Here is a 20,296-nt window from a genome sequence, read left to right as displayed (position 1 = left end):
TTTTGGAGCACCAGTGCAATCCCGACAGTGTTCGCTCATATTTCGCGTGTTCTGAATTTTAACGCGAGAGCGTTAATGGCCCCGTGTCCCAGAAAATCCGGTGTTGGTGCTGGCGTCGGCGACGGTGGTAGTTGTCCGTGAGCGAAAATGTCCGTGTATATTTAGGCATATGTATATGCCACGCCTTGCTATATGACATGCAGTATATGCGGTTATATTGCCACACCATTCTATCGCTAAAGTTGCTCACCACTTGTCTTACATTCTTGAACAAGTTGTTTCTCGAAATTTTGAGAATGACAGCCCACAAACAAATGTCACGCAAGAAAACGCCGACAGCGCATATGTCTTCTATGTTAATCTTGCCAGACTTAAATAGTAAAAGTGCGGAACAATAATAGAAACCTGAAAATTATGTAATTTTTTGTCAAGGCTGTGCATTACCTCCAGGATCGGCGCACGCGAGAGGCCGCGTATCTACCAGAGAGCTCGCCTTCGTGCATAGCGCTCGCCGCCAGGGTTTCGCGGTAAACATTATGGTTACACAAGTTGCAGCTACTGGGAAGCGTTGGAAGCAGTCAGGAATATTTTAATGCTACCACTTTGCATTCTTAAAGGCGATGTTTGAGCGTCCTTCAAGGTATTATTCTTATTGATGCGCGCACAGGTAAAGGTTTACTATGGCACACCCCCTTTCAATAACGCCGTAAATAAATTTTGTAATGTCGACATATTCTGATATCAAAATGGGGGTAAGGACAGCCGTCATCTTAATCTTCTGGTTCTCACAGACAACGAAGAAGACGATCATGGGGGACAACGACGAGGGCGGAGGCCGGACGTTGCACGGTTTCTCCGCACAGGCGTGGAACTGCTCCGAGCGAGCGTCAATGATAGACGATGTATACAGCGCCTGTTATATCTATCGTGGCATACACTGCGTTTAGTACTGACACGGCATTATTAGAGACAAAAGTTATTTCTTGGCGTCAACCTACGGCACCACCGAATCTGTCGGGCTCAAGTCGAATTACAGTTGGGGAGTTTCCCTCAGTGCTCGTCACACTTGAATAGGCAAGCTCGCAAGGAATGTGCAGGTCGCGGAACTCGAGCGAATAACAGAACGACTCATGCCATGACAGCAATGTCTGTAATACATTACCAGTGTAACAACTGTATTACTGTAATAAATAATACTGCGATAACCTTCTCGAGTCCCAGGCTTGCATCTGCCGCGCTCAGTAGCCCGTGGGTTCAATGTTTTTGAGACGTCTTTTTCCAAGAAAACGCTTTGTTTTGCCGATATAACGCGCTCTCTCGGTCAACTATGAAGATGCAATCGCTGTTTTTGTCACAGGTTCAGCTTGGAGAGCGAACATTATGCCCGTCTTGGGTCGGCGCAACGCGAGCAGCTGCACAGCGAACTGGCAGTGCACGTACGTAGCACGCTGGGACCGATCGACGAAAAAAGCACATCTGCACATTTCTCTGCTGGCGACGTCCGCGTTTCGAGTTAGCTTCTTCTTTTGGAGAGTGACAGTGACACAGCTGCCCTTGACGTTCGCTGGTTGAGAGACCGCAAAAGCAAGCCCGGAGACAGCTGGCGTCCCACACGGACCGGCCGTTTGCCGATGAGTGTGTGACAACTTTCGCTTTCGACCCTATACGGTCGCATTTAGTGCATAACTCGGCGACGACCACCGTCGGAGGCGCGTGACAACGACTCGAGGCCGCGCGAACGCGAGGCGTGCCTTCTCGAGAATCCCAGCTGTTGGGGCCCGGGGGCGAGCACGGTTATGTTTGGAGACCGACGCGTTGGCCAACGGCGGGGCCGTTCGCGTATTGCCGCCGCATGCAGTGAACGGGACACTCACCGGCCCGATGCTGTGGAATCCGTTGCGCTTGGCGACGGCTTCTGCGGCCCGGGGCTCGTGGTCTCCTCTTAGCCGGACCAGGAAGGAGTTGGTGAAGACCTCGCGCGGCTCCAGGGCGCGGACGGCGGGCCCCAGGCCGCACACGAGCAGGACTAGGAGCCGCAGCACCGACGCCATGCCCGCTCTGTTCTCCCGGCGGTGAAGATGGCCACACAACGCACCGAACGCAGATCAATAGTCGGACGGCCCCCGAAGCGCGCCTGCGCGCCGGGGCAGTGACGTCAAGGTGACGTCGCGGTCCCGCTTTTTGGAGGGGGGGGAGGGGTCGGTCGGGCACCGCGGGAGAGAGCGCGGAACTAACCCCTATCGATTGGTTTTTCTTGGGCCCATACCACCCGCCGCTCTCTTTCTTCCACTCACGCCACTAGTGGCGATGGAACGGGAGAATGGGGAGATCTGGGGAATGTATAAAGGAGGTAGGGGCAGTGGTTGGGAGCGAGTTCTGTAATGAATAGCGCCCGCGTTAGCGCTCCAGCTCGTGCTTGTTCTGTCTGTAGAGTGTCACGCCCTCGGTGTCTTTGTGTACGCCCGCGCTACGAGCTCGCGGTCGGGCGCTCGCGCCCTCTGGGTGACACCAAAGTACGGCCGAAGGAAAAACGAAAGTGGGAGAGACAACAACGTCGTACGCGGGGAACAAAAGGGAACACGAGAGGCGAGAAGGAGACTTCGAGGGCCTTTCCCCGCTAATTGGTCACTGCGAGGCTTCGGCGGGAAGGATAGACGCCGCAACCGACGGGCCACGGTGGCAACGAGGGCGCACGCATTACAACGTCGACGCCGCGTTAGCGACGGCACCGCCTCTCCTGTTTGACGGGTCGCCGGCCGCCTTGTGATGCCCGACCCGCGACAACGTTAGCGCGATGATGCACGTTCTTTCAGCTCCATCGGGGGATCCCGTGGCACCGCCGGTGCTGCTTCAATCTTGGGCGGCACCGATGCAAAAGAGCGCGGCGTTGTTGCCCTGATGGGACGCTGAAGGGTTTGGGGGAGGTGGGTGTTCCTGGGAGACGAGCCGTTTCGCATCTAGGCGCAGGCGGAATGAAACGACCCTCGAGTCGCCAACGTTTCCATAACGGAACCTTTCTTTAAATCACTTTGGATATTTCCACTAAACAGTATACGCATATACAAGTTCGCCCAAGTCATTGATGAAGTGTTAGCTAAAAATGAATCATTTCCATTAAGCATGTTTACTTTACCTACCCGATATACGAGAGCCTATACTGTTAATCACTTTGACCTGCCTGTTTGTAAAAATGTTTATGGAACGTGATTATGCGAATTTAATGGGGCCGTTATTGGAAATTCTTTTCCTAATAATGTTAAAGCGAATCACTTTTCACCAGCACTAAGCGCTTTTTATTAAATATGTGAGTGACTATTATTCTGAATTATGAGATTCTTGTGTATATCTCGCAATTTTTATAAAATTTGTGCGCGCCTTATGTATGTGCTGAAAATAAAAAATATGCATTTAATTTGATGGATGCGCCCTTATCCGCGATGCCTATAGGGTCCAACAGTTGTTGCTTATGCGTGTAGTGAATTTTTTGGCGGAAATAAGGAAAATGAACGAAACCCTTTAATGCCCGAGATACAATATATGCTACGCTGAGCTTGATACCTGAAAATGCTGATAGTGGAGTTATTGATATTGACACGTCTACTTGTTTATCTTTCTCCGGTGATTGCTTTTTCAATAGCTAACAAAGCTTAAAGGTTATCGCTCAGCGCAGGGCGCGTCCGCATGCATTGGAAGTGTCTCGAATCTTATCGATGGTTCTAGCCGTCGTCTGTTCTCACCGAATCTCGTGTAATCGGATTGTATGCGCGACGCGAATTGAGTAGTACTTTCTGGAAGACACACGGGCACCAGCGATTGTTGTGGAACCTTCGATGCCTCGCGTTTAAAAGCCGACGCGCCTGCCCCATAGATGAGATTCCGACGATCGACGATTTTATTCGCCGCTGTCGTTGTGCTTTGAGTGTAACTTGCTTTTGTGGGCAAAAGGTCACACAATAAAATGTTGTTATTCACAATTTTGCTGCCATGTTCTTCCCGTCACTGCTACGTGACCATACGGTGAAGTTGTGGATAGTTCGAACAACCAACTACTAAATTGATTTATTACTTTACTTAGCATACGTTCAGAACTAAAATATTTCCATTGTTCCTTTTTGTACAGTGTAAGAACAAATGGTGTGTTAAAGTAGTAAAAGCGACTCTGTCAGAGGAGTAGCTACTTGTCAAAATATAAGCTTTTCTTAGAATACATGCACTCTGTGTACTCCCAACGCTGCCTCTTCCGGCAATGGGAATAGCACTATAGTACTTCAACTCTACTCTGTGGAAAAAGGGTAACTGCACTGTGACGATTCTACTCTATTGCAGCTGCTTAGAGAAAACAAGTAACAACCCTACAAAACTGTCAAGCGATCCACAGAGTAAGGAAGGAAGAAAAACAAGAGGTGAAAGGCATAGAGGTTAACCAGATTAAGTGTGCTGTTGGCTAGGCGTCTGAGACACGTACAACCCTTCCGCAGGATTCCCGCGCTCTCCAAACTAGCACTGAAGTCCAGCCTCCGATGGAACACGCGCGTCTTGATTTCCCCGTGTGTCTGCTTTCTTCCTTATCAGGGCGCAGGAATTACCCCTTCGGAGGCTTCGTGCTGCAGCGGCCATTACACCGTCGTTCGCCTCTTCTTGGAGATCGACAAAAGACGACCAAGTAACGTGCCTCACTGACCGGCTCCTGTGGCAACGTCAGATGCCCGACACCTGCTTTGGATGTGTCCTGCTGGAACGCGGGCGATCAGAAGTAATGATTCAAGAAAGGCTGGACTAAAGCCAGGGTTGCCTGAGAACTACTACCATTGGGTGATGGACAACAATTTTTAGGCAATGCTGCAGCTTTTGCACGTTGCAGAGTTGGAAGCTGTTATTTCGCTTTATTCGTTTTGCTTGGCGGCAAATATTCTCCAATAAAAGAAAAGAACTGCCGTGGTGCACATTTTACTCTATTGCAGTTGATTAAGGCAGTTTTGCCCCTTCTTGTTAAGGCGAATAGTAACTGAAAGTTTATTATGTATTCCTATACGTTGCAACCCTCTTCAGTGCATTGTACGTATGTTAGAAGCCTAAAAAAGCATCCTCAGCTGCGTAAAACATTCACGTATGTGAGGCTACTTTTCAGGATTTTTTTCATACATAGTTTTGCATCTAGATACTCCGACAACTTGGATTAAGCACTGCCACATATGTAAGCATAAGTACAATCCTTTGAAAGTTGTCATCCCTGCCTTTGCAATTCCTGAAACGAGCTCATATTGACTTCTACGAGCAATGGCGAAGCCGCGTCAGGGCCACATATCCTGAAAAAGGCAGGAAACAATGCAGGCAGGAAATACTGAAAAGAAAATCATACTTATCAACCTAATAAGTTAAAATGTAACAATAATTGAAGACAAGCGCACCTCCTAATGAAAGACTTGTACATCTTACTGAAGTCAAAGCAAGTTCTAGTAGCTCAGATATACTGAATAACGAATACTATTTACAAGCTGACCAACAAATTCAGCCATGAGAACTAAAATCAAAACACTTTGTGTGTAAGCTACATAACCAAATGGCTGTAAATACCACATTCGAAGATAGATTTGTATGAGTGCAAGACGATAAAAAAAACGACGATAGTTATCCCTAAGAGGGAGGTAACGACACACACCTAATAAATCGAGCGTACCAGTATGGTTGAAATTCTATTTCGTCATAGATGTCCTTCAGGTGAACAATTATTCGATTAAATAACATTGACGAAGAAACAACAGACTCATCATTATCGAGAATCATTCTCGCATTCCATACACTGCGTAGTTCAATAAGTAAAAAAAAAACATATCATAAGGCAAACAATCTTAGTCAGGCACAATAAAATATCGAAAGGTATGCGGATTCGTTCCTTCAGAGCCCTTTGCAACGCGTCCCAAAACAATATTGCATCTTTACAACTGGTAAAACAATGCTCTATCGTTACCAGTACATCGTAAAGACCAACTTATATGGGACACAAAAATACTTTTTTCAGTGTAGCCATGCTTTAATAAGTAAGGTTTATGTGTGTAATTTATAGAAAAACAATTTTGTGCATGAGAAAGAGGCATCTTGCACACTTGCTCAAGTAGGTCATAGCCTGGTAGACAAAGTTATAGGGAGGATGGGGTAGAGAGCTTTGATATTAAATTATTGTAAAGCGATTTCCGCGGTGCTGTGTAACTACATTCATGGGAACAATGAACCAAAAGAATGCCCCACAAGATAAACTTCATATGTGAAACCCCATAAACAGTAACGTTCAGAATATCAATATGACACCACTAAGCTGGGTAAAGCATTGACTTGGTTTACTTGCATGAAGAATCGGATTTTTGCATGTGAACTATCAGGGAAAAAATAATAAGCGATATACTATCAGTCGCAAAAAAATAATGATGCACTTTCATGTGCAGCTGTTGCGCATCTTTGATGTTTTGATGTGCACCTTTGCAAAGATGCAAAGAAACCAACCCCGATTGTACAGAGGGAGGTTGCCTTGCTTCATGGGTTCAAATTTAGAAGACCACGTAATAGGGGGCAAATGTTCTATGGAAACGTTGAATATAGGACCTGGCACAATGATGACTCTGCAGTACATGGTATATATACTTGTAGCCAGGAACAGATTACACGCCTTTGCCCGCCCAAATATAGCAAAGGGGCTATGGAGCAAAAGTATCAGCAAATGTGCTTCTCTCGTACGAACAAAAGCTGACGACGATTACGATTTCCTACTATGGCAGTCGTACCCACAACAGGGGATCGGGAAAGACGCATGCATGCGTGCGAATGATGATGATGATGATGTCCATACAATGGCACATACCCAGGAAGCTGGCAGTACACATCGTGTCATTGCCGACTAACTCTCTGACATGATCGCCGCGCGTCCATTACTGTAATTCCCACACTATCGCACGTGCGTATCGCGTATACACTATCGCGTATACGTGCGCGACAGTTTCCTTTATGCGAAAGATGCAGGAAGGAACTGGACAAATTTATAGCATTTCGTTGGGCGCTTCAAGAAAGCTGCGCTTCGCATCGATTCCAATGTGTGCGTTGGATCTGCGTAATATTATGCAATCTGTTTATGCTGTTGCTAATAAATGTACGTTTTTATTAACAGCAGGGATATGTGACGTATTTCCAATGGAGCCAAATATCACGGCCGCGGTGGCAGCATATCGATGGTGGCGAAAGGCAGGAACGCCCGTGTGCATTGGGTGAACGTTACGAAACACCAGGTGGCCAAAATTATTCCAGAGTTGCCCAATACTGCGGGAATCACAATCTGATAGTAGTTTACGATACGATGTGTCCGGATTTATTAATGGAGCCAAAGAACCCAGGTGTTGTTAGCATTCGCAGTCTGGAAAAGCCTGCGTGATTGCTCTGGTTGGGCAGCAAGTTTCATCTGCAAATCATACGAGGCTTGCGGGCAACTTTACCATAAACTTTTAGTAATAAAAATCTTCAGTATTCCTTTGTGTCTTTTCAGCTAATACCTCTAAATGCAAGGCAAGTGTGCCTCAAAACTCTGTTCTTGAAACGTTTGCTACTAATGGACCATAAAGGCATAAACATGCGCTTATAATGTCGGCTCGCAGAGAGAGAGAGAGAGAAATAGAAGGCATGAAAGGCAGGGAGGTTAACCAGATGCACATCCCGTTAGCTATCCTGCAGTGGGGGAAGGGGTGTGGGGGCGTAGAGAGAGTGAAAGAGGAGAAAGAGAGAGCACAGTTTCGCGCACATTTGAAGGTTCACTCATACGGTCGTACAATACCAAGGAGGTTAAAAAAAATTTTGAAAACCTCCTAGGCTCGTATTTATCTCTAAAGCCCACCGAAATTCTTAATGGAATAGTGGGTTCAACGGATTCTTGGATTTACGTCGTTTTCTTTGGTTTAGCCATTCAGTACGTGCCACTCTTTCGAGGGCCCATTCTTGGCAAATCCTCCGCTGCAGCACAATGTGTATGGGGTGCATAAATTAGCTAGATTTATGCCGCATTTCTCTGACATTGCCATTCTTCCCTCGACGAGACTCGCCGATTGGCTCCGTACTCATGACATCGCTGCGGATACGTCTCACAACATGCGTCCTGCAGATTTAGTGTTTTCATTTCGGTGTAGCTAGAGATCGGTGCAGTACATAAACGCATATAACACTTGCGTGACGTTAATGTTGCGACCTTTGGTGTCGATAAACGTTAACATTGCATGACGTTGCGCGCTGCATAGGACGAAACTATACGTACGCGAATGCAGCATTAGGAGTCACCGCTAGCTGTGTAGGATCTTTTATACACGCCCAGACTAAAGCTCCGCTGCACGTATGGTTCCCACGTGTGTGTCGTACCTGCATAATTATCTCACGGTTTGGCTAGTGATGTAATTTTCCCGATAGTTATTTCTTGGTGTTCTTGAGTCCTCATGATGCAAGAAGAGGGATGCGGCAGCTTATCTCAAGACACTCCTGTTCAATGCAGTTTCCACCGCATCAGCCTTGTGGGACCGAAAAAGATCACGTACTCGTGACGCCTGTGGCAGAAAGGATGTTCCACATCCGCCGCCAAGGTTTGTGAGTGGTGGCGCTGGCTAACACTCCCAAGGTTAGTTCTAGTAGTAATACCTCAGAAAGTGGGCGGGAAGACGGCGCCGCGGTAGCTCATTTGGTAGAGTATCGCACGCGTAATGCGAAGAGGTGGGATCGTTCCCCACCTACGGCAAGTTGTTTTTTCATCCACTTTCATTGTCATTAATTTATCATTTCTTTATTGCAATTAATAAGTAGACGTAATTTCCCCTGTGTTGTCCTTGGTGTCCTTGTTTGTTGGCTTCTTATGATATGATTAATAAAAATCGGGCCCGTCGGTTAAACCCCTTTCTTCTCGTTCAATATAAGGAAGGGGATTACACAACAAGCATCGGCACATAGTAAGGTCGAACTCCAGCGTGGTGGGGCATTATAAAACGTAGTGGGTCGTCGTTTTGTGTGAACTGCCGAGCTCTTTATTTTATTTCATCATTCATCATTAGTACAGAAGGAGGTCCCGTAGTTACAAGAACTGTCAGGGGGACCTCCTATTAGTAATTTAACAATGCAGGAATTAATGCATTATGGTAACGTAGCAGCGACAGACATCAGAAAACACGAAGTTTATGAAGCAAATAATCAAATACAAAAAGGTGCTTCCAATAATTGAAGTTCAAAACGCAAGCAAATGAAACCGATACAGCGTATGAATAAATAAATATGTAGTAACTGACACGTTATGGAAACATAGGAATGACACATATCAAAGAACACGAGGTTAATGTAACAGATAACTAGAAACAAATATATGCTTACAATACGCAAAGTGCAAAGGTTATATAGACAACGCGACAAAAGATTTAAAACGCCTAAAAAAGGAGAAAAAGGAAGACAAAAGGAGATATAGAATAAAAAATAAATAAAAGCTATCGATACATTAGGCAAATGCAGAATCATTGAAAACTGGAAAATAAATGTGTACACAATATATACTTATAGTGATGAATCAGTAGCCAGTAGTGTCGTTAGTAAATATTTCTTCGTATCTTTCCTGAATGTTAATGTTGTGCGGCAGCCTTTAATATGGGGTGGCAGTTTGTTCCAGTATTTAATGGCCGTAAAAAGGGAAGTAAATATTCCGTAATTAGTGTTTATTCGAGGGAGTAAACAATTGTTGTTAGAGGAAAATCTCGTATTGTTAGTGTTGGTTAGCCTGTTAGTGATGGTCCGATGTAACACTCGCTTAACGTACTGTAGCGTTGTGCTACCCTATCGAAACTACCGCATCTCACGGCAGCCGTTTTACAGCGAAGCTGTATATATGTCTCTATATGGGAAGGGACACATAGGTGGACCGCGTTAAAACAACATCATGAGGACATAATTACCTCGCAGCAAAGGTGGGGCGCGACATTGGCTGCGCCGATAGAGACGTCGTTTGTCTCTCGCAGCAGAGCGCGCGCACAGCAGCCTCTCTCCGACTTCGCAATAGGTTCAAAAATGTGCCCCTTTCTTTATTTAAATGAAATATGCGGCCCCGGTGTGTTACTTGGTAAGTACAGTGCATAAGCGAGTCATAAACACTATGATTAACTCATCAGAAAACATAAATGCGTAACATAATTAACAAGGACTTTGATCAACCCACTGAATTAACACAATGAATCGCTCTTTGCACCCCTCCATGATGGTGATTATGCGAAGCGCGATTTGTGAAATTTAAAGTAAACAATGTGATAAACCCAAGCCATACGTGTGCATAACCTCATTAAGAAACATAAAGACGTAACCAATAATTGAGGAAAAGTCTAATAAAGCGTCGAAATTAACCCAGTGATAAACACCGGGACCGCAGATTTCAGCTTCGCTGGTTTGCCATCTGTATGGGGTGCATGGGCGGTAATTGTTTTCTTCCACGTGCCTGGTAAAGAATAGCTCACCAGTTACCGTCGACAACAGGCGGCCCTTAATAAGATAGAGTTTCTTTTCGCTTTGTTTGTGCGTCAATTATAGAAAAGCGTTCTGCCTGTCAGCTGTGCTACCTGAGAAAACAAAGGGTAATAAATCCTCCGCAGATGGACAATGGGCAGCAGGCCAGCGAAAATCTTGGGCGGAGTTTTGGCTTTCTTGTTGTTTTTTTCTCAACGTTTTCTTTTTTTCTTTTGTACTATTGCCAAAAAAAAAAAAACAAGGTGAGTTAGGTAAGTGAAAAAGAATTCTGTTGGATGTTGTGCACCTGCGAAGGAACACAGAGTGAAACTCGAGTGAAGGAAACGGAATAAGAAAAAAGGAACAAGGCTGCGGCAAGGCCCGCATCGGCGTTCAAAGACAGAAAGAAAAGCTCTGCGCTGTCCCCATCTGCGTCGCAGTCGTGTCACCGAGACCCCGGAAACAAGAGCAAGCGTTGTTTTTCTCCTGTTAAAGCGGTGCTAGACGATGGCTAACGTCCAGGCTACGTTTCTGTTTCTTTCCTTCTTTTTCTCTTTCCTTCTTTCTTTCTTTCTTTCTTTTGTGAAAGAAGCCGTCAAAGAAATATGTCTTCGCTGCCGAGTTTGAAGGCCAGTCGGCGCTGTCGTCCAACAAAATTGACGCAAGAGAGTCCCGGCCATGTGACAAGCCGGCCGTTGTATCGCCGAAATGTGTCCACCGATGTCGTGGTCACTGACTGCACTCTCGATCGACCCTCTTTCGATGGCGAAGAGACAGGCGAAAGTGACAGCCAATTCCGGTGGTACGGCATCGGAGCCTTTGTTTTTTCTCTTATTTTTCTTTTTTCATGCACAGAGCATGGACGATATGCCCACTAGCTGCTTCAAATGCCTCAGCGCGTGCCCGAAGCATAGCTGAAGGTCAATGTACCCCATCAGCCGGTCATCACCTTTGAAAGGCGCCTGTCTGGCAGCGCTGCGCGATGACGCCACCCCTGTACAGCGATATTTTAGTTTGTGTTTTGGTTCTCTTCTATTTGAAAGCATCAATACAGAAGCTGAAATATTTCAGTTATAACACGAGCATCATCGCATCACGCCGAACCCGGATGTGCGCGCCTGTCAGTAGCGCGCACTGTACCTTCAGTTATGTTTTCCGACACGCGCCTGCGCTGTTCGCGGTTCGTTTGACGCCGATGTTACACGTATCAGTTGTCGCATTCAATTAAGCCCAACAGGGATCTGTGGAGCGGATGAAATCGTAATGCTCCAAAAAAACATGGTTTAAAATATTAGCACGTTTACAGCAGTTATTCAACCGCTTCACGATTGCTTCGCTTCACGCAGACTCCAACACGCCTGTTGGATCTGCATAATTTTAATTATCGAGTGTGCATAAACGTGCGTAGGCGCTTGTCAGAGGTTCCTGTTACTCCTGGCGAAGTATGAAGAAGGAGAGAGAGAAGCACGCGGAGCCTAAAACTATACAATACAGAGAAATATTAGTAGGCAAGAAAAAAAAAAAAGAAAGACGACAAAGAAGCGATAACAAAAGAGGGTGGCGACGCCTTCTTGACGTTGCCACGCAAACTCGCCCTGGTAACGTGACTTTAGTTTTCTTTGGTCACTTCTTTGTATTTCTTTCATAATTACCAATATTCTAAATGTGTTTTCTTTTGTAGATTACTCAAGTGTGAACTTGCACTTCGGTGTGTTTTGGGCTTTGACGACGTGTCACATTTTTCGTGTAGTACAATTCGAAAGTGTGCCAGGGCCTGTATGTTCGCAGGCTCTCGTTATAATTAAGAAAATTAGACCAGTAGACGTAGACTACGTCACGTGACGTCGTCTATGTCTTCATCGCGCCTGTCGGCGGCGCTGCGCCCGAATGTGTGCGGCAGAAAAAAAAAAAAGAGAAACGAAAATGGGAACCAGAAAAAGAAATAAGATAAAGAAAAGGAAAATACGGAAATCACACAAAAGTGTAAAGTAAGTAAAAATATTCAGGACGTGAGACGCCGAAGTGACTAAACGCAATCGGTAAATCAAAAACATGAGCGTTCTGTCATTGAACCGTTCGCACGGAACTGGAGAAACGCAGTTATCTTCGCAAAAGGTGAGCAGCCTATACATACACGAAAGTTAAGCAGAAGGATCCTCATTAATTGCTATACTAGACAAGCTATGGCGGCCGTGAAGCGTGCTGCACGCTCAGAGAGTACATTTATCGGCGAGAAAGAGAGCGACGAAGGCGTGCCAATGACGCCCATGTTTGCGTGCGTTTGCGTTCCGCTGACCAGGCGCAGCCCCTCACATTCGCATATGACGTGCCACGCGGAAATGCGAATGAATAATGGATACATACGCCGGAGAATGTAGTTCTGTGCGTATAGACACGACACACGCTACGTATGCCTACTATATACGGCTCCGTGCCGACATATGTTGACGTAGCTGTGCAAATACACGCGCAACGCAAGGTCAACAGTGCCGCAAGATGTGTTCCGAAGGCACCGTCTCTGTCTGCTTTGCTCAGCGCGCCGGCGTCTTCCTACCGGAAGCCGCCGTGAATTCGTACGTGTTCTATTTTTTTTTGTCGCGTTCGTTTCGCGCTTTGCAAGATGCCTTTACAGACGCTCAACTTTATGATTCTTTGGCGATCTGCGGGGCTGTCCTTTTTTCGCGAGTTATAGCTAAGCTGACCCACCGCGGTGACTTATAGCGGCTTTGGTGGGCTGCGGTGCTAAGCACGAGGTTGCGGGATCGAATCCGGGCCGCGGCGGCCGCATTTCGATGGTTGGCGAAATGCAAAAACACCCGTGTCCCATGCATTAACCCGGAGCCTCTCACTACGGCATGCCTCGTAATCGAAATGTTGGTTTGGCACGTAAGAACACCCCATAATTCATAGCTAAGGTGTTCAGGGGCGACGCCCGTTTTCATGCTGCAGTGAAGACCAGTTTGCGGCTACGTGCTTAGTGTGTTAATCAAAGAACATTCAGAATCCATAATTTTCACTTTGAAAGGTAATTGTAAAAATTATAGTAAAACAAAAGTGGCCTTGCACGTGAATTTCATTTGAATCCGCAGCAACTTACTTGCGCAGGTATTTTTAACGCACCATCCGTAAAACGAGTCATCCGTAATGTCTTAAGTTGCTTCAGAAGTATGGACCACTCACAAGTTGGTATGGTTGCATTCTTGAAAAACAGTGCCCTTAATGAGGGTAGGTACTGCGACAGCGTAGGCGCATTCTTGAAAATGCAGTAGTTAAACAAATGGCCAGCGCCACAAACTCGACAAAAACGGGCGTCGTTGTAAAATTTCTTACGCTCGTCCCGTATTTACCTGCGCACTTTTCAGGAATGCACCTGTACGGTAACTGACGATGTGTGTGCTGTGCTATGTGCTCTCTCTCTCTCTCTCTCCTCCCTATCTCTCATCCCCCCATCCCGCTCCCATGTGTAGGGTAGCAAACCGGTTGAGCTGAACTGGTTAACCTCCCTGCCTTTCCTTCTCCACTTTTACCTCGCGGGAAGAGAGAAAGATAGAGCAGGCATAGCAAAGGAGAGGGAAATCTGCCAGATGAGCGTGCTGTTTGCTACCCAACCCTCGGTGCAAGCGAAATGGCGACTATAGCAAGAAGAAAAAGGGTTCGGTGCCGAGTTACTGGCAAATGGCAGAGAAATGAGTTAGGCCTTACGACGCACATCTTTCAAGTTTCAGATCGAGATTGCAATATATATATATATATATATATATATATATATATATATATATATATATATATATATATATATATATATGAATACCGGCCGGCTGTTTTTTAGGAGGCTCAGAAATGTTAAATGTTCAGAAATTTCCTGTGGCGGATGGCACAATTCTTCTAACCCTTTATCTGAATTAATTGATGAGGCGGCCAGTAGTTCAAGGCGAAATCAATACGCTTCATTAAATAATTGACTGTCGTGACTAAAATTGACTAACTTTTTTAAATAATTCCTTTATGGCACATATTTTAATCTATGAATTATAGCCGGTACTGAGTTCCCAAGGGGTATCCGCTTGCGAAGAATTCTCTGGACTGTGCCAGTTTCGATAGATTAATTTTCAATGCGGCCGACGAGATGCATTGGCGCTCGAGTTACTTCTGATTAGATAACACCCTCTTATGCACTGAAGCACGAAAGTAGCTGGCATACCGATGCATACCGTCGGACACATCGAAAATTAATGTCTCGAAGCTGGTGCAGTCGAGAGAACTCGTTGCAAGCGGATACGCCGTGCGAACTCACTAGCTAGAACTCGTTGGTAAAAATATGTACCGTAAAATAATTAGGGAAAAACGAGGGTTATTATGTTAACTATTTAATTATTTCCTAAGTCGCTTTGATATCTCGTGGAATTAAATGACCTAGCCGAGTACTTTCAATCAAGGATTAGAATTATGCTACCTGAAACTGGCCATTTTTTAAAATTTTGGACCCTCAAAAAAAAAGAAAGAACATCTAATATATGCAAAAGCACGTGCGCTTTTTTAAGCTCTCTGATTCCCTCTTCACCTCTACCATGTGACAGGCTTTCCACACTTCACACACACACACACACTTTTTCCCACTTTGGCACTACTCACCCGCCGTGGTTGCTCAGTGGCTATGGTGTTGGGCTGCTGAGCACGAGGTCGCGGTATTGAATCCCGGCCACGGCGGCCGCATTTCGATGGGGGCGAAATGCGAAAACACCCGTGTGCTTAGATTTAGGTGCACGTTAAAGAACCCCAGGCGGTCAAAATTTCCGGAGTCCTCCACTACGGCGTGCCTCATAATCAGAAAGTGGTTTTGGCACGTAAAATCCCAAATATTATTATATTATTATTGGCACGACCAGTGCTAAGGCGTTAAAAGGAGCACTGCGTTTACCCGGGACGATGCAAAGGAGCATTATAAGCGTGGTCCCTTACGCCGGTCCATTTCAAGGACTGCACTAGTGCGGCAATAACGTTCAGCAACAGCGAAGGTTGTCGTTACGGTCCCAGTATTTTCGACTCGCAACACACCGACAGTCCGGCCGGTGTAAAGTCGTGTGGGGAGAGTTACTGACGCGCAGCACCCAAGCAAATGCTTGTGCGCTTAAGTCCCCGTGTTAACCTCACCGTGAAGCCTGCTATAAGCCAGTGAGCACAATATATCTGCCATACAGGAACGTAAAAGGGATTGTTTGGTATTGCGAAGGCTCGTGAAAAGTAACTTCCAGTGCCTATACGAATCTATACACAAAGACTGCCCAAGTGGCAGTCCCTGTTCTCTGTCGTGGCGGTAGCTGAATTCTCGGTCGGTTTTGTTACCATAGTTTGGACAGTTTCCTCCTTGCGCACTTTCTTCACAACCCGGTGAAAACAAATTCAGCATTTTTCTGCACACACACACACACAAACACACACACACACACACACACAAACACACACACACACACACACACACACACACACACACACACACACACACACACACACACACACACACGCACGCACGCACGCACGCACGCACACACGCACACGCACGCACGCACACCGTGTGTGTGTGTCGTGCCCGAGATGTTTGACAAAATGAACTCGCAACCCACGGACGGGTTTAATATACCGACAGAACGTCGTGTACTTTGCTTTTCTAGGTTCCCTTGTGTGTTTCTTCACTTTTACATGCTACTTGGTTTGATTCGTCCAGAAGACTGAGATCCAGATGGCACCAGAAGAAAAATAAAGAAACAGAGGAAAGAAAGAGAGACCTTGCCGCAACCCTCAGTCTCGAGCATAGAATTGGCGTCTGAACTACTGACACACTAAACATATCAACTTCCACCTGTGTATGCGCCGTTCCATCTTACTCTTTCTCTCCTCTACATTGTTTTGTTTTGTTTTGTTCGGGCCATTTTTCTGCACATTTCTGTCTCTTTTTCTTTCGCCAGGCTCAGTGCCCATTCTTTTTTATTCGTCTGTTCCGTCTGCTACTGCACTGGGATTTAAAATTAATATTGGAGGGACACCTAACGTCTAGAAACTGCGCAGTGGTTTTTTGAGGGCCGCCGTATGGTGGAGTGCTTCGCGAATTAATCTGGACCACACAGGTTTTTTTTTATGCGCTCCCAAGGCATGCTACACGAGCATTTCTGCATTCCGGCCCCGTCGGCAAGCGATTGAGCATCGAACCCGATACCTCGTGCGCTGCAGTGTAACTCCATCGCCATTGATCCACCGCGGCGGGGGTGTGTTTTGCTCTGTTACTGTTTTTTGCCTAACGTGGTGGCCTGTACCTAGCTTCTATCTTGCTTTATTTCTTCTCATTTCTCTTTACTTTGGCTTCTGTTCTTTATTTTATCTAACATCTGATAACCCCCCTGCTTCCACCTACTTCGGCAAACACTTGGGCAAATAGAGGCAAGCCGCGAGTCGTGATCCGCTCGATACTCAAACGCAATATGAACGAACTGTAGCGGCCACGTTTTTTTTTTTTTCTTTCTTTTCCTGGTCTCCGCGGCCAAGTTCGAGTTTGAGCGGTATCGCCGCTGGATGCAACCACTGGAAACAGATCGACGCAGTCCGCGGTAAACAGCGGCTGGGCCGGAAAAAAAGTCCACGCGGAGAGGATGGCAGCGGCGGCGAGTCCTTGTGTTGACAGTGAACGCCTCCACGCACAGTTTCGTGGGAGAAGCAAGAACGGACAACGCGTGGCTGTACGGGAAAACGAGAAGAACAAAAAGAAACGATGTTCGAGCAGAAAGATATGTCAGGAACATCTTCGTGGAAGAGTCAACAAGAGGCCCCTGTTGTGCAGGGGCTTGCGTGCGCCGTATTTCTTCTCTCTCTCTCTCTCTCTTTATATTCATGGAGTGCGATAGTCCTTCGGTCGCAATCGTAATCTCCCTGAGGGAGATTCTCGTCTTGTACCGAGGAAAACCAATAATATCTTTGATAAGCGCTAAATAGACGCAACTGTGATCGCTAGTGCCGTATAACGTTTCCATTTGTGCCCTATACAGGGTGTCCCAGCTAACGTCAGCCAAGATCTTGAAAATAAAATATAGTATATAGGAGGATGCACGTACTGGTATTCTGCCAGAAGTGATGTTCCGCACTAGGAGTTATTTTTTCGCACTTGAACTGTAGATAATTAGATGAGAATATATAACGAACATCTTAATTACTAATCGAGGACGCGAATTTTGATGGAAAAGTATTGTGTTTTAAAACGCCCGACTCAGTTGTTGTCAGCGGGCTATGTCTGGCGTAAATAATTTTTTTTTCGCGTCATAAAGAAAACGCGCGAAATATCCGCGCGCTGCGACGCCAGCGATCCCAAACGCTACTCGAAAGAATTAACACTGCTCGGTGCATTTGTCCTTTTCCGCAATGCCACTGAGCACTGCATTGGCTTCGCGCTTCACGCGACGCCAACGGAACGCTTTTTTTTTTTTTCGGTACGCCTCCATATAGAACGCAGGTGTTGTTACGTTCAGACCCACTCGCCATGCTGGTTCTGAGGTAGCTATATGGCTTTGCGCTGCGAAGTCCCAGGGCACGGGATGAAATGCCGGCCGCGGCGGCCGCAGTTCGATGGGTTCGAAATGAAGAAAGCGACCGTGTCCCGGGCATTGGGCGCACGTTCAGGAAACCCACGTGGTCAAAATTATACAGGAGCGTCCCGCCCACTACAGCGTGCCTCATAATCGCGTCGGGGTTTTGGCACGTAAAATCCCACAACGATTATTTTTTTATGTGCATTCCGAAGCCGCAGGGAGGGCCCACGATCACGTGATCTGCAGCGTGGGGCCGCAGTTAGGTGATTATGTCAATAGTCATTATGTATACAGCCCTCGTCTATCGTTACCGAGAGACTGGGCTTGCGTTGACTTGTTCCTATTCTTTCGCAAGTTGGTTTCGTGCTCGGTCGTCATTTTAACGTGCAATAATTGCGCTAGTTCCTGCGCCCCTACTTTAATTTCTAACAAACGACAACATTCGCGCTGACGTAAAAAAAAAAAGAAAAAGAAGAGAAGTGATTCAAATCGCCACTCTACGCTGTGGACGTGGCACCTAAGAAGTTTCCGAAGATTTCCATTCGCGCACGTTGGTCCTCGGTTCGCCTACTTTACTCTCAAACGAAGGCGTCAATGTGTTTTCGGCCTCATTACAACCAGTGCCTAAAACAAGAGCACGCTGCGTTCGTCTACACGAGAACGTACGAGAGGCTTCGTAGTGTGTGCGTGGTGCGTTTACTGCCGGACGTCTTTCAGTGCCGGACGTTCGCAACCGGACGTATTTCTGGCTGTCTTTCTCTCGCGGTTCCATCACAGAGTTGACTCGTAACGCCTTTATTTGTCACTACGCGAAGCTGAGGTAATGGGCCCTTTACTTGCGGCGAATGTACTACCAGACGGAGCTAATTCGACCTTCTTCCGCGCAGCTCGCTCGCTCGTATTGCACTGTCTCCCTTCGTCTACATTACCACTGGCGGTTTTTCATTCCTTCTCCCTCCCGTGCCACGCACCCTCTGTTGACGTCACCGAGTGAAATTCTACGGAATCGGGAATGAAGTAAGGTCGCGTCGCAACCCTCTCGCCGACCATGCACCGTGGTCGACGTGTTCGTCCGTCTGGCGGCGCGCCGTTCGAAAATACCGGCGCACGTGAGGCGCTCGTCACGTTTGCGCCGTGGCCCCGCTAGCTCGCAGAGATCCCCACCTAGATCCCCATCGCCCTCCCCCAGTCCCTCTTTCCACATTCACCTTCCCCTTTCGAAACACCGAAAAAGAAAAAAAAGCGCGTGGGCAGTAAGGAAGGGGTTGGCTACGACCAAGGCGCCAACATATTACGTGTTCCCAACAAAAAAAAAAAAAAAGAAAGAAAGAAAGAAAGAAAAGGTAGGGAGCTCGTCTATGAATGGGGCTTGCCTGCCAGTCGTCCAAGTGAAAGCAGTCGCATTCCTGGCCCAAGTTGCACAAGCGTCGCTGTCGCCGTTGCGCCAAAGAAAGGAGTGCGGCAAAGGAACGGCCGTGAATGAGCAGCGCATAAAGAAACGCGATTCGCTCGCATACATGTCCCGCGGCAAGTCGGCAATGCGGTCCCTCGCGGATAAAATGAAAGCAAGCGTGACGCGATCGCCTCCAGTTACGCAACCGACGGGGTTGCGTTATAAAGGCGTGCGAAGCTGTAATCTTTACGAGGCCGTAAAAACGTAATCTCGCAACTGCAAATTTTTTCGAGTGCATCGCTCAGGTAGACCAGTACGGCAAATGCGGCTGGTTACGCGTGTTTTATGCGAAGTTTCCATCGACTTTAACAAACGAAAAAAATTTTTGGAGGCCGTGGTGGTTCAGAGGCTGTGGCGCTGATCTATCTGCTCACCGCGAGGTCACGGGCTCGGTGCCAGGTCCGTGCAGCCGCTTTTCGGTGTTAGCTTAATGCGAAACCGCTCGCGTACTTAGTATGTTTGGGTGCGCGTTAAAGAAGCCGTGGTGGCCGAAAATATTTCGAGGTCCGTCAATACAGCCGGTCTCTAAAAGCCAGTGCTTTAAGATTTCTAGGAAAGCTAAGACATCTTAATTTGATAGGGAAGTTGTCTAGAAAGGCCGGACCTGCCGTCACTGACACTGGTTACGAGGCCTAGCAAAATTTTTCTGACGTTGTATGACGTAACATAGGTCTGCGCAACGATTGACAGCATAGCGGACGACCGAGCGAGCCGAAGCCGAAGCGAGTGCCAGAATGTCGTTATGCCCTGCTACCATGTGATAGCCCTCTGTGTCATG

The 20,296-nt window shown here is 46.8% G+C and overlaps 1 protein-coding gene across 1 annotated transcript in view; it reads right to left on the bottom strand.

The window, feature by feature from the left end:
* The window catches only part of amon (prohormone processing protease amontillado), a 200,791-nt gene extending 198,717 nt beyond the window's left edge, over nucleotides 1–2,074 (bottom strand). The window contains exon 1 of the mRNA XM_075675115.1: nucleotides 1,875–2,074. Coding sequence (XP_075531230.1) covers nucleotides 1,875–2,051 — 177 coding nt within the window. The 5' untranslated portion in view covers nucleotides 2,052–2,074. The remainder of the gene's footprint in view (nucleotides 1–1,874) is intronic.
* Between the last annotated feature and the right edge of the window lie 18,222 nt (nucleotides 2,075–20,296).

The sequence above is a fragment of the Dermacentor variabilis genome, chromosome 11 (genome assembly GCF_050947875.1).
Source record: "Dermacentor variabilis isolate Ectoservices chromosome 11, ASM5094787v1, whole genome shotgun sequence".
NCBI lineage: Eukaryota > Metazoa > Arthropoda > Arachnida > Ixodida > Ixodidae > Dermacentor > Dermacentor variabilis.
The sequence above is the reverse complement of the archived record's forward strand: the minus strand, read 5'-3'. Positions and strand labels throughout refer to the sequence as shown.